Here is a 15,417-nt window from a genome sequence, read left to right on the forward strand (position 1 = left end):
TGGAATTGCTATAGTCAGTGAAGTGGGTAATGGATATTTAAAAGCTTCCAAACATCAATAAATCTGAAACAGCTCTAAAGGAGTACTTGTAGAGCAAAAATAATATGCAGTTAAGAGACTGCCTGAGTACATATTTGCCTAAAGTTAACCACCAGTAAGTGGACAGCAAGTGTTTATGGTACTGTATACTGAGGAAATAAAAAAGGCATACTAAATGTCTACTGCTTTATTTGTTAATAATTTCTAATAAATCTGAAGGGGACTATGCAGTTTATTATTCTATGTTATCATTATAAAGAGGCCCTGAATCTCACTTATATGAAAACTTAAATAGAATAAAAAAGATCCTTGAATTATGAAGTGGGGAAGCAGACAGCAGCTCAGGAGTATACCACTTGCTACAGGGCTGCAGTTTGTCCTTTGACAGCCTCCACAAGATCGTATTATGTGATACATGAGCAGTAGGACAAAATTTCTGTGTTTCTGTGGATGACCCAAGAGGAAAAGAATTGCGTAGTTGTTCTGTCCATGAGCAGAAGAACCTGAAGAAATTTTGAAATAGCGTGCTGGAAATTCTCTATGTAATAACAACAGCAACAAAATATTAGCTGATATTACTAAGCTGGAACTTACAAATCTATAGATAAATCTCAGACATAAGTCATTACTGGCTTGGCTATGGGCGCTCATAGTTAGGACACAATAATACGTTGCATAAACCCAATCTGATAGAGACTTAGACTAAAATCCCCAAATCGATCCATAGAAGAAAAGTATTTTTTTTTTTACACATCTTATTTATAGGATTCATCTTAGAAAACAGTCATACACAGTTATGTTCACCTTCTTACAACAATAGTATCATGGGATTATGAAAGAAAGTGGAAGGGATGATGGCTGGGGCAGGGTGAATGGTAATGGACCAAACTGGATGTTAATCATATTGTAGTGCCCTTTGATATTTCATTTACTATTCCTTCAAGTCTTAACACAATGCTACAAATTGGTCAGAGAGACCATAAACTAGGATCTTCATTTGCTCCACAGTATGCCAAAGCCGAGTGTAATTTATCATATGCATGTCTTTGTGAGATGGTGCAATGTCCCTCCCATTTTGTTTTATGCTGTGTTTTGATTATTATCTTTCTCAGAGATTCATTTGTTCATGCATTTTTATTTGGAATCCAGTAAGTGATAATACATAACAAAAATCAGTGATAAATTTGGTTGTAGAATGACATGGATATAGAGGCTGCTACTGCTGTATAAAGACTACCTCTTAAAAAAAAAACAAGATTCTCATTTACAGTAATAGCTGCTTCTGATACCAGAAATGCAAAGCAATTTTACAGTGGAATTGAATTGTACTCGGTGTACTCAGTTTAAGATTGTCAAAAGGATGCAAAGAGACTTTATTGAGCTGTATAATTTAATGAAACTTTATGTTACATAGTTCATCTGTGAGATGTATAATTAGATTTTTTCTAGTCTTGGCCACGTAAATATCTGGGAGTTTTACATGATAATTTCTGATCCTGTCAGAGCAAAGAATCTGGTGAGCAAGTCTCTGAAGTATTATTGTACTGGATAGGTGCACACAAGTTCTGAAGGTAGCTTCTCAGGCTCAAATTCAGCTGTTTTTTTAATGTGAAGAAATTGTCCAAGAATAGCTTGCTTTGGTGAACAGTCTTAGGTCATCCACAGAAACACAGAAATTTTGTCCTACTGCTCATGTATCACGTAATACGATCTTGTGGAGGCTGTCAAAGGACAAACTGCAGCCTTGTAGCAAGTGGTATACTTCTGAGCTGCTGTCTGCTTCCCCACTTCATAATTTAAGGATCTTTTTTATTCTATTAGGTATTCATAAGTTTTCATATAAGTGAGATTCAGGGCCTCTTTATAATGAATGTAATCCTGCTGAAGTCAATATTTACATGCAAAGATTATTCGGTAAGTATCAAACATTAGGGATTAAAATCATATTTCAGTCTCCTAAATCTCATTTTCAGAATTACCTCTCTTTATTTTCATTTGGGCTAGACTGTTGAACCCTACTGTGTAGCCTCTCTGTTTTACATCTAAAGGCAAATTGGCACAGCACTCTTTGCTAACCTTGATGTTGGTAAAAGTGAATAACATGTACATTTCCTAAGACGTGACCTGTTGTTTTTCATGGGAGTAACCCACTTGACTCACCTTTCCGTAGCATTTCTATTAATTAAAAATAGTGAGTTCTTTTATATAAGTAGATTTTTAGTGCTGATATTACACTGTTGGCACTACAGCCAAAGTAGTGTTCCCAAGAAAGTGTTTTCAGGAGGACACTGGGGGAGCTACTTGTGCTGCATTTGAAATAACTCTGGAGCTGGAGCTTCCTGCCCAGAGAGATTCCCTGGAAGTGTTTGTACAGCTTGCTGTCGGAGGTGCTGGGGGAATAATTCGATTCCACTACGTAACTGTAGTGTGAAGACTGTATCTTACGAATTAAGATATGTAACCCTCTTTCAATTATGAATCAAAATGAGGTTTGGAGCTACTGTTGGGGCCATTAGGGCAAATCACAAGCTTCTCCGACCTCTACATTGAAGTGGTACTGATCTATCTAATCTATATTTTATGTATAGATTAACATAGAAGGGAAATAACTGCCTTTTTTTTTTTTTTTTCTGGCATCTTCATCATACTTTATAGACAAATAAGAAAGATTTGTCTTGGTTTTTGTAGAATCCCTCTATGGCAGAAATTTTCTATCAAATATAATGGAAAATTAGCTATATAGAATTTTGAAAGACAAATGTATCTGTAAAGAAGAATCCTTTTAAATGATTAAAAATAGAATAGATTTAACCAGCTGATTTCACAAGAATTTCTGCAGAAATCTAGTAAACTTCTTCTGATTGCTTCTGTTTTGATCCTTATAAATACAGCAGGATTAGAAAAAAGTTTTAAATTAAGAATCTGCATAACCTTCCCAAGTTCAGATCATGTGATTGGGTAAAAAGATGTTCAGGCACGTAAGATATGCTCCTGAAGTCAGAATAGAAGCAGAAATTATTAAAATCTTCTTCTCGAGTGATTCCATATAAGTAAGCATTTTGTTAGAAGCAGAATTCTTCCTGAGTTACATCATTTCATTTATGCTATATAAGTTATTTAGTCCATGCTGCGTAATATTACAGGCACTACCCTGTGGAAAGGCTTTCCATAAAAAGACCCAAGAGGCTGAACTAAGGCCAAAGTGAGGCTGGAAAAATCAGTGTCTGTACAAAAGTTCACCAAAGAGGGTTTTTTCTGGCTAAGAAAGCATTCTACTCCATGGAAACGTGATATGGAGCTTTAACAGGAGTCTGCTTACTGCTAGGAGCTGTGTTTGTTCCCTGCTGGGACGCCCTTGGGAGCATAAGGAAGAGAATTCTGATACATTTGTTTCTTTTATAAAAAGAAACCCTCTATGTAAAGACCTTCAGCCACCCTTTTCCTTTATACTTTTGGTGCATTATAAAGCTGCAGAGGTCCTTGGCCAGTAAATGAGCTGAAATGTAGATTCATGCTGGCACATTAATGGCTTGCTCAGGATTTGTTCCCTGTCACCTATGTTTGGCCATTTTATTGTATGCTCAGTGTTATGGTTGCCAAACTAAAACAATCTCTTTGAAAATGTTCTTTATAAGTCTGTGGTGTAGATAGATATTACAAAAAAAGAAATGAAAGAAAATGAATACATTCAAGTTATAGTGTTGGATTCCAGCATTGCAACAGTTTTGTTTTTTCCTGAATGATCGGTCCGCGTCATCCTGACAGAGCGCAGAATAAGTATTATTGAGGTGTATAAAATCTGTACTACCCTTTATGAGCAGATTCTAATATTTTAAGAGTTCTTCGTCTTCACTGTGTCTTATCTTGTTTGAGTATGCTGAAGTTCTGGCCCTGTGGCTGAAAAATGGGGATTTATGTGAGTCTCGTTAGTTTCTTTTGATAAACAGCTTCAGATGAATTAAAAAGAGAAACTGTAAAGCTTCAAAGCTAGAAAGAAGATGGGGTGCAGGAGACAACAGGTCTTAAGGAGTGCTTTGGAGGCCATCTCTAGCACCAAGTGGCCTTTATTGAGTTCTTTGTTCTGTGGGCAGATAATAAGGCTGCATGAGTCAGTTTTCAGTCTTATCACAGAGCTCAGGCAGGCTAATATTCTTTCTGTACAAAACTGGACCAGAGCATGGGACTTTCTTATTTGCTGGGAAAACATGGTATCCTTCTCCCTCCACTGAGTCAACAATACATTTGGAACTGTTCATTTCCGAGGGAGGTGTTGACATTTGTGTCATGTTAACAAATGGAAGAATGTCATTTGGCATTCCTCAGAGAAACAAAGATGACTTTTCTCTAGAGAAAGGATGGGGTCAGAGCATAGAATAGGGATGCTATATACCTTCATACCATTTGTATGTAGAGCACATATGGCAGCACGATAATGATGTACAGGGTCGGATCAAATTAACCTATGATATTGTAGCTTCAACTTTTTTTTAATAGTCATTTCAAACCTTAGACTTGATCTTAATAGGCAGCATTATGGAAACAATGGACTTCCAACTAAAAGGGAAGTTTTTGGCCCAGTACTGTGATAGTGAACGAAAATCTGTCTCCCCTGCTGTAGTTATGTCGTGCTAAAACAATATTGGTATTGTCACACAACATGAAGCTAATTGACCTTTAGGCTAGAGTTAAGTGTAAACCTAGTTAAATGCCATTGAAAACAACCATCTTAATCCAGGATTTAAAGGACCTGATATATGCATTAGTGATTTAAGGGAGAAAATTGGAGACATGGGATGAGATCCAGGACTAAACATCTGAAAGAAAGAGACTAAAGTAGTCAACTCTGGTTGATTAAATATATTCTAATCCTGTTTTTCTTTGGTTTCTTGACCTTAGTAAAGTTCACTTAGCATGTAATGGAAAAAACAACCGGTTTGATAGCAAAATACAGGAAATGCCTTCAACCATTGCTGATTACAGTAGCAGCTTTTCTTCTGTTGTTTTCATATTTTTTTAAATGCTATTTCTATGAGCCTGAAACAATGTAGAATAATGCTTTGGAGCCTTTTATTTGGTGTGTCCAAGTAGAGCAGTTAAGTGTCTGGCTGTTTGATGGATATGTGCTGGGAGGGCAGATTTTGCAGTCAGGAAAGTGCAGTATGACATAACTGAAAAAAATTAAGTTTTACAGCGCATAACTTCAAATACTAGCAAACTCTGTGTGTGTGTTTGTGTTAGAGAGAGAGAGAGGGAGGGAGGGAGAATTATATCAGACAAACGAATACTGTTTTTTTCTTTTTTCTTAATCTGCCTTTTTCTGGCTATCTCCTACAAAAATTAGTTTCACGATTAACTGGAATGAAAACAGGATAAATCTCTATCTGGAACACAGAGAATACTTGATGGGAAACAGCGCATACTTGAATATACTCAAAGGCTCAAATTCATCTCATCTAACTTTAGGAATGCAAGTGAAGCTCCCAGGTCACAATCTTGGTTGTCCTGGCGTGTGTTTAGCCAAGACAGAAAGATAGGTTTCTTTAAGAAGCTGCACAGCCCATATGTTCATGTTGGAGATACCACTGGAAATGGCCCTGGAGGTAGCCTGAGGCAAGTTTTTCTACCTCAACAGAGTAAATATTTCACAGCTCTAGTTACTTATATGATTCAGATAAATTTTTAAAAGAGATGGAATGAATTGTGATTGATTACATTATGTCTTTTATTCTGTCATTCCTACCATGTGTGAGGCAGTAATATATTTTCTTCTGTGCTATTAAGATTGCAAGGCTGTATTGCTGAGATGATAGTTAATAGAGACTACTACAGAAATGCAAGATGATAGATGGATAGTCAGAGATGTTGGCTGAATGTTTTTCTATTCTGTGTAAGAAAACTTCACTTGAAGAAAATAGAGAAGAGGGAAAAAAAAAAAAATCTGCCTTTTCACTTAGCCACAGAACCCGTGCCTGAAAACAAAGTCTTTTATTTTCTTCATGTTTGCATAATTTGTATTCCACCATCAAGATGATAGTGACTTTGTCATCATATTTACTAAGGCCACTGAGGAAAGTCACCACTGCATTTGAGTTGCAAAGACAAATTTTTACCTGATGCAAATATGAAGAATTAATTAGTATGTCTGCTGATAAATTTACTATCTAAGGTTCTGCTAGCATTTTTTTCAGAATTCATTTTTCTGAACTTGATCTGACAAGTTTTTCTAGCTTCACACCATCCTTTCACCATCTTTCATCAAGTGGATTTATCAGATAATGATTTAGTATTTTTTTGTTTAAAAGGATTATAGACATACATTAGTAGGCACTGCAAGTTTGTGCTCCACCTAAGTTATTGTTGCAGTATGAAATCCAATGTTATTTGAGATATGAAAATAAGAGCACAAAGCATTGTACTTCACATAGTAGTATGCCTCAGCTTGAGTTAGTCCTTGGATAAACCTAAGGACTCTATTGTCCTCAGTGGGATCAGCGAGGTGTCAGCGAGGACAGGTTGTGTCACATTACATATTTAGCAATGGCTCAACGTAAGGGTTTTTTAGCAGAGACTGACACAGTAAATATTGTCAGTGGGAATACAGATTCATCCTGTCATTCTCAGGATTTTTTTCAGCTAAAATCTTTGAGATGAAAAAAAAAAAAAAAAGGAAATGGTGTATTTAAACAAAGCGGAGAAGAAAAGAAGTAAATCCCTCACTGAACTGTTAGTAGCCTTAGTGTCAGGGCACTCACGTGCACAGCTGGAGGCCCAGAGAGACCAAACTGCTCAGCTCCAGGAGTAGGACATCATACTGAGCTCAAAGCCATCAGCTGTTTGTGTGCTGCTTTCGTAAAACCTTTGAGCAGTCTGTGTTTTCAACACAAATGGCTTTTAAAATCTGAAGTTTTTCGAAAGGGGAAGATTGCTTGCTATCTGATGCAACTGCATGTTTCTGAGGCAGAAGCCAGCTCCATTCATGACTTTTCTTACCTGATGAAAAAATTGGTGGCCTTCAGGCCATGGGGATGCAGGAATGCCTGGTGGGATCTAGCACAAAATTTGACTAAATTGAGGCCTTGGAAGTTGGTTAAATCAAGAGGCAGTATTGTAACACTATATCCCATCTCTGCCTAAGGCTCATTGAAGATTTTTGCATTTCCATTGGGAATCATGGAAGGATGACATTTAAAAAGCAGTATGATGTGAATGTAGAAGGAAACACTCATGAAAAAGAAATAAAGATCACTTTCTTATATCCATAGCCAATTTTTGAGACTATTTTACGCAGTGCATGTTAAAACTTCTAGATGTTTCACTTATGTTCACAAATAAAAATGTGACAATAATAAGAAAGGAAAAGCAGCACAAAGGAAAGCTGTTAAATATGATGTATTAGTTTGTCTACACATTATTATAAGGAAACTCAGTATAATAAGATAAGCAGATCATGCACTGTAATATCCTAAGCTGCTACCGACAATTGTAATAAAGTTATGGTCAAAGCCATTAAAAAGCCATACATAGAAATTATTTTATAAAATTTGTTTTTATGCTACCAGCAAATTACTGTTTTCTTTGACCTCTTGGAAAGGAGTATTAAACCCTTGTTTGATACATCATTAAGACATTGGTGAACACTTAGGGCTGCATGACTAAACAGCCTTCTTTTCCATCCCAGGACCTTGCTTTTCTGAAAGTTCTCTCACAGTACATTGTGGGAATGGGCAATTTTGTGCATCATACAAGCCACGTTTTTGCTTTCTGATGAGTAGTATTTGCAGAGACACAGACAGCTCCTTTCTGAGGAGGAATAACTGCAGTCATCAGTACAGTTTAGGGACTGGCCTGCTGGAAAGGAGCTCTTCAGAGAAGGACCTGGGTATCCTGATGGACAAGTTGTCCAGAAGCCAGCAGTGTGGCCTTGTGACCAAAAAAGCATTCCCCTCTATTCTGCCCTGGTGAGGCCACATCTCAATTACTGTGTCCAGTTCTGAGTTCTCAGTCCAAGAAAGACAGGGAATTCTAGAGAGTCCAGCGGAAGGCCCCAAGAATAATGAGGGACCTGGAGCATCTCTCTTATAAGGAAAGGCTGAAAGACCTGGGGCCGTTCAGCCTGGATAAGAGAAGCTTGAGAAGGGATCTTATAAATACTTATAAATACCCAAATGGCAGGAGGTGTTGTGGATGGGACTAGGCTCTTTTCAGCAGTGCCCAGTGACAGAACAAGGGGCAAGGTGTACAAACTGGAACATGAGAAGTTGCATACGAACATGAGGAAAAATGTCTTTACTTTGAAGGTGACAGAGCACTAGAACAGGCTGCCCACAGAAGCTGTGGAGTCTACTTCTTAGGAGATTCAAAACCCCCCTGGGTACTTTCCTGTGCAACCTACTGTAGGGAACCTGCTTTAGTAGGAGGTTGGACTAGATGATCTCCAGAAGTCCCTTCCAAACCCTATGATTCTGTGCTTCTCTGAAAATGCTTTTCATAAATCTGTTAATTACTTAATGGATCAACATAAAAACAAAACAGAAAACCCAAGAGTTTCAGATAAATACTGCCAAAACTTAGGAAGTTTTAGGAAATCTCCTACAATAAAAACAGCAGAACCATTTTTTCTTCACTGTTAATCTCACTCAGTTTTCTGCCTACTTCCTCCCAAAATCTGCCCTAATATCACGAATCCATTCATGAACAGTCCAGCACACACTGTATTTTTTTTTACTCTATGGGGTAAGGGAGAACATGTCACCTGGTAGAACCAGACATCCAATGACACTGCTACGATTGTATTTTTATGCTTACTATCATTAGAAATGAGAAGCTTCTTCCTTGTCCCACAGTGTCTGGAAATGGAGAAAATGTTATTAGTTTGTGTTTTCTTAGAATTTATGGTTGGCGTTTTAGCCTTTCATCTTCAATCCGTCACGAAGGTAAAAAAAAAGCCTTGCTGGTGTGTTGTGATTAAAGTGCTTAACGCAACAAAGGAATCCACTAGTTCTAGTACATCTGTCGCATAGCTTATATATGAAAAAATGATATTAGGTTGTGAGACATAATCACTGAAGAATTTAACATCAGAACATAACAAGTATTGAGATTTATTTTGGTTTTCTCACCAGCTCTCTATATAACTCCATCTTGGTTAGAACAGAATCTAGCACATTAGTTATCTATGTATTTTGGAATCACCAATATGTTTGAAGAACTGAGACAAAGATTTTGGTGAGTCTACGAGTCATTCAGAAAATACCATTTCATACAGCATGGTACAAATGTTCTATGGTATATACTGTTTTTGACTAAAATTTATGTTGAAAATGCAACATTAACTAACTAAAATTACAGCAAAGAGAAATTTAGTGCTGGGTACAGGAGAGACCTCTAGATGCAAGAGAGCATCTTTGTCTCAGATGCAATTTGGATACTGCTGAGTAAGTTAAAAAACTCTAGGAATGTAGAAGTCTTACATTAATTATCATTAAAAAAGCAATTTCATCTTACTAATTGAAATTTTTAATTGATTTAATGAGGATGTTGCCTTCAGTTATGAATTTCAATGACTATACTACTGGAAAATGATTCTGTTGGCTCTCTGTGTGTTGTTATGGGGATATTTCCTTTTTACCTTCAGTGGTTCCTTCTGTGAATAGCCTGTCTATTCAAAGCCTGCAGAAAGGATGCAATTTTCCCATGCAGGGGAACAATGGCAGTGGCAAAGATTTCACATACAGTATTGAAAGCGTTTATTGTAGCTGGAAGTCACACACACACAAAAATATGAAGGATCTGTTTCTTTGACAGTTGTTCAGTAACTACATACTTTTGACTTGTGTTGCTTTGATGTTCTATAGATGTTTAGTAAGGTGCTGTCCTCCACTTCATTTTCATCCTATGAAGAAATATACCTGTTTCTGATGCAGTTATTATTTCTAGGTACTGTTTATTCACCTTCATGCTGACCTATGTGCTGAAATGTATATTGTTGATTATTCAGCAACTAGAGTAGAAGTAGATGCTGTGGAGATGTTTCATTGTAAAGTGATTGCTTAAACCAACATGTGATCATGTTTCTTAGCTACTTGATCCCGTTCTTCAAATATGGTTTTATTTAGTTACTAATGTTTACCTGATTCAAAGGCTACTGTTAGTAATGTTTGGCAGACTTTCTGGTCAAAGCCTATCTTGACTGTTTAATTGCCTTAGTTTCAACAAGAACATTACCTGTTATCTAAATGACACATGTGACACATGGCCACACACACAAGGTGGTTATCTCACTGGCTACTGTTTGAAGTCAGACTTGAAGAGCCCAGTTCTTTGGAGCCCTCATCACTGGAGCATTTCTGGGAAGCGAGAACACTCGGTGTCTCATGACACTGGCATGTAGAGGAATGAATGAGCATTATGGAAGCTTTCTTGCAGATTACCTGCTGTCAGCCTGCTCTTCTGTTCTGACATGCACAAACCTTGTTGTCATAATCCTGATTATCTCTTGAGATCCTGCCAATCATTCCTGCTTCTGAGGTGATTGTGATGCTGGCAAATGCCCAGAAATAGAAACCAAGGCTTAAATTTCTTTTTAACATTTTCCGAGAAAAAGAAATGATTAAAAAAAACCCAATACTTAAGTTATGCAATTGACTGCTCAAGTCAACTGAACTGACTCTACAAAGTATCTTGGCAAACAAACAAAGGAGAGAAGTAGCTTCATGTATCATTAATACATTCAGACAACCTGGGCATTTTCCTAGCTTAACTGGTTAGGTTGTTTGCAGTTGCAAGTAGTTACTCAGGTTATAGGAGCTCATTCTGTCAGACACAGGTGACTTTCTTAGCTCCTACAAAGAGTATGCAAAATGAGAAAAAGAAGAATGTAATAGATCATTGTCATGGAGCTATCTGACACTGTATTATTTGGTAAGCTCTGATTTAGAGGCAGACAGCTGGCACTAATACCAGGAACCAAGTAAAAGACAGAATGGATCGAAATGGCTTATTCAGTACAGACAACGAATTTACATTCTGGAGATGGATAGCTCTTTAACTTTGGAGATAATAGGAGAGCTGGGTTTCAACTGTGGGGACATATAGGTCTTAAACTAAAACATTTTTTCACCAGCACTGAACTCTTCTTGAGAACTCTTTTCTGTTACTATTTTGTTTGTTTCCTTATCTCTGAGTATTTTTAGTATTTTGATTTAGTCTTTTTTTTTTTTCCTCTGAGGCACTGAATGGCATGTTACCTACTCTCTTACATTTCTTGAGTTATTACACTTTCTTTTTTAAAGTTTACCTTCTAAAAAAAATCTGTCAGCTACAAATTAACAGAATTGTTTTTAAATGGTTTTTGGTGCATGATAATCTCATAGACTAGCTATAAATTTGGCATTTTGGCAGGCTCCCAACTTACCTTTTAACCTCCTGTAGGTAGGCTTAAAATTTCATTTTTGGTCTTCATAGATAAGCAGAATTTAATATATAGGTTCTTCACGTTTTCCTCTTTGTTCAGGTTGTTTATTCTCTTTCTCTACTGTCAAGTTTCAAGTTAAGTTTTTATTTCTGGTTTCTGTTACTTACACAAATGTTTAAGCAAATAAAGGTATAGCAAGAGGTGATTGATGGGTGAAATGATTAGATGTAGGTGATTATGTTGTAACCAGTTAGATCTTGGATTGTTTGGGAACTCATAAAAAGGATGACTTTAAAAAAATGATAAAATGTAGTCTGGGGGCCTCATGGGTGTGACCAGCTGAGTATCTCCTAGAGTAGTGTAACTGACCCGGAGAGAGCAAAGCCAGGAGTAAAGCATATTGATTGCAAGGAGCATTTCTACAGCCCGTGTATTCTTCAGCTTCATAAACCATATTTGATAAAGCTAGTTTACATGAGAGACAGTGGACTTGCAGTTAGTGAGGTAATCTGACTTTGGCCATCTCAAACTTCTTGCAAATGTGCAAACCACTTAGTAGTGTGTATACAGCACAACTAATTTCTGCAACATTGTCATCAAGTGTTTCCCAGAAGTGTCTGATGCACTGTATATATGTGCAATCATTACACAGACCTTGAATAGTAAGTCAACTGTGTACCAGAAATACCTCATTTTTCTTTTTGCTGTCCTGTGACATAGTATAAGTTAGATACAAGCAGGCCAGCATACCCAAAAATATTGAACAAGCATCAAATGAAAGATAAAATCAATCAAAAAGAATTAACTTTACCTACTGAAATAGGGGTGCTAGAGAGAAAAGAGCATCTCTGGGGAAATTTCAGAACTCTGTAGCCTTGGATATATCTCAAATAGTGCAGCCTTGGAAAGGCTATTAAATTATTTAATCTGTCTGAATGTTTCCAGTGCACTATGATGATTGTGGTTCTAAAGTCTAGGGACTGGAAGGGAGGCATTTCTCTGAAAAAAAGCCTTCAGAGCAAAGTAAAGGCTTCTAATCCCTCACTCAGATGGAATTTGTTGATATCAAGGATTTTGGCAACAAAATCTGTATCTTTTCATAGAAGCATAGGATAGTTTGCATTGGAAGGGATCGTAAAGGTCACCTAGTTCCATGCTCCCTGCCATTGGCAGGGACACCTCCCACTAAACTGGGTTGCCCAAAGCCCCATCCCTCTTGAACACCTTCAGGGATGGGGTATCTACAGCTTCTCTGGGCAGCCTGTTCCAGTGCCTCACCATCCTCATAGAGAAGAATTTCTTCAGCATGTCTAATCCAAATCTACCCTCTTTTAATTTAAAACCATTACCTCTTGGCCTGTCATTATACTCTCGAATAAAAGTCCCTATCCAGCTTTCTTGTAAGTCCCATTTAGGTACTGGCAGGCTGCTATAAGGTATCCCTGGAGCCATCTCTTCTCCAAGGCTGAATAACCCCAATTCTCTCAATGTGTCTTCACAGGCGAGGTGATCTAGCTCTCTAAGCATCCTTGTGGCCTGCCTCTGGACCCACTTGAACAGGTTCATGTCCTTCTTGTACTAGAGGTCCCAGAGATGAACACAGTACTGTGAGGTGGGGCCTAATAAGGGCACAATAAAGAGGGAGAATCACTTCCCCTGACCTGTTGGTTACATCACTTTTGATGCAGGCCAGGATATGGTTGGCTTTTGGGGTTGCAAGTGCACCTTGCCAGCTCATGTTCAGTTTTTTGTCACTCAACATCCCCAAGTCCTTCTCCTCAGGGCTGCTCTCAGTGTATTCTTTATCCTGTCTTGGATTGCTCCAACACAGATGCAGGACATTGCACTTGGCCTTGTTGAACTTCATAAGGTTTGCAGGACTTCTTAGGTCTGTCAATATCCTTCTGGAGGACATCATTTCCCAACAGTGTGTCTACTGCACCATTCAGCTCGGTGTCCTCTGCAAACTTGCTGAGGGTGCACCCAATTCCAGTGTGTCCATGTCACTGGCAAATAAATTAAATAGTACCAGTCCCAATACAGACACCTGAGGAACACAGTTTGCCACTGATCTCCACTTGGACATTGAGCCATTGACCACAACGCTTTGAGTGTGACCATACAACCAATTCCTTATCTACCAAGTGATCCATCTGTCAAATCTGTGTCTCTCTAATTTAGAGGCAAGAGTACCATGTGAAACAGTGCCAAATACTATATCAGTTGCTCTTCCCTAATGTATCAGCACTGTGACCTTGTCATAGAAGGCTGTCAGATTTGTCAGGCACAAGCTGTCCTTACTGAAGCTGTCTTGGTTGTCACCAGTTACCTTTTTGTTCTCCTTGTGTGATTAAGAATTTGTCTGCTCATACTTCTCAATTCCATTTATGAAAATTTACTTAATACCTCTAGAGCAAAAAGTTCTGATCAGGAGCTGACCACACAGTCACTTAAGGACACGTGTACTGCTTTTGATTCTTACCTCTTCATTTATTTCTGTGAATTTTTAATACAATACAGAGGCATTTAGAGCTGAGGCAGAAGTGAAAAATATAATGGGCCATGCATTATCAGTGAGTCATAGAATATCCCAGGTTGGAAGGGACCAGCAGTGGATTGTGTTGTCTTTGGTTTTTGTTTGTTTTATCATGATAAAATACATGATAAAATATTTCTGCTGTTTTTTTTGTTGTTGCTTTATTTTGAAGGGCGGGGGGGGGGGGGGGGGGGGGGGGGGGAGGGAGGTGGGGGAGAAGGGGTGTTTTTTGTGGTGGTGGTTTGGGTTTTTTTTTCATACAAAAAATTGTTCTTTTATTCACTGACTGTCCATATCTTTTTGTAATTTACTCTAAGACAAATGGCAGGTAAGTTAAATGGTACCTAGCATTTGTTGTGTTGGATCATGAGATAATCGTCAGTGGTATATTTAGAATACGTGCAGGGGGCAAGACAGGAAAGGTGGATATCCCCTTCTCAGCCTGTTATTGACCTCACCCAGTTTAATAACCAAAGAATTGTGTATTTTCAACACAAAGACATTTGTATAAAGAGTGATCACAGGCAGCTGCTAAGATGTGTTGTTTAACAATGAGTGCCAAGTATTCCTGTGAGATTATTTCTGAGCAGCTTTTAAGCTCCAGAAAATAATTCTCCCAAAGATTTAAGTACTTTTTTCCAATTCTCTCATTGCAGTCTGAACTTTGAATTGCTGGTATAAATTAAGAATCCAATTCAAAGTAATCCATGTTGTAAAGTAAATATTAATTAAACCCATTTGATCAGTATGGCTAAATTGGTACTCCTTACGCTGTACTGATGAAAAAAGTGAGAGTGGCTTTATTAGATATCTTTGACCTGTTTCACATAGAGTCTTAGATTCATAGCAATCAAGAGAATGACATCTTTTCCAAACATTTCTGATTCTGATTTTAATACAGTTGCGCTTCCATGCAGCTGAAGAGAGAGTAAAGACATGGTCTTGCAAAATGTTTGTCGTTACCAGCTTCTTTATTGCCATTATTGAGATCTATTCAGTAAGTGCTGCCACTCATTTTTCATGCATACACAAAGGCCAGATACTCAGTGATGTTTGTGATACCACCTGTTTAGCATGTTTTATAGTTTGTGTTTGAATTCATGAGTGCATGCTCAAAATTTGAAAGTTGATATAATTCTGGGCCTTTTTATTTCAGGGATCTGAAACTGGACAATATTCTTCTGGATGCAGAAGGCCACTGTAAACTGGCTGACTTTGGGATGTGCAAAGAAGGGATTCTGAATGGAGTGACCACCACAACCTTCTGTGGTACACCTGACTATATAGCTCCAGAGGTATGTTTTTGCAGGTGCTAAGAATACAGATAGTATAATTAATCAGATGGACTATAATGTGTAATTTTAGGCACTTTTTACCTGTAGATGAAAGCCGTAGATTAAGCAGGCTAGGCTGTGTCATAGATTTTCTG

General features: G+C 37.8%; 1 protein-coding gene across 2 annotated transcripts in view; it reads left to right on the forward strand.

Annotated features, from left to right (window-relative positions):
- The window catches only part of PRKCE (protein kinase C epsilon), a 279,822-nt gene that overhangs the window by 237,280 nt on the left and 27,125 nt on the right, over nt 1-15,417 (forward strand). For both annotated transcript variants that reach the window (XM_419464.8, XM_015283823.4), the window contains exon 12: nt 15,145-15,283. In XM_419464.8, the coding sequence (XP_419464.3) occupies nt 15,145-15,283 (139 nt within the window). The remainder of the gene's footprint in view (nt 1-15,144; nt 15,284-15,417) is intronic.

Source organism: Gallus gallus, chromosome 3 (genome assembly GCF_016699485.2).
Source record: "Gallus gallus isolate bGalGal1 chromosome 3, bGalGal1.mat.broiler.GRCg7b, whole genome shotgun sequence".
NCBI lineage: Eukaryota > Metazoa > Chordata > Aves > Galliformes > Phasianidae > Gallus > Gallus gallus.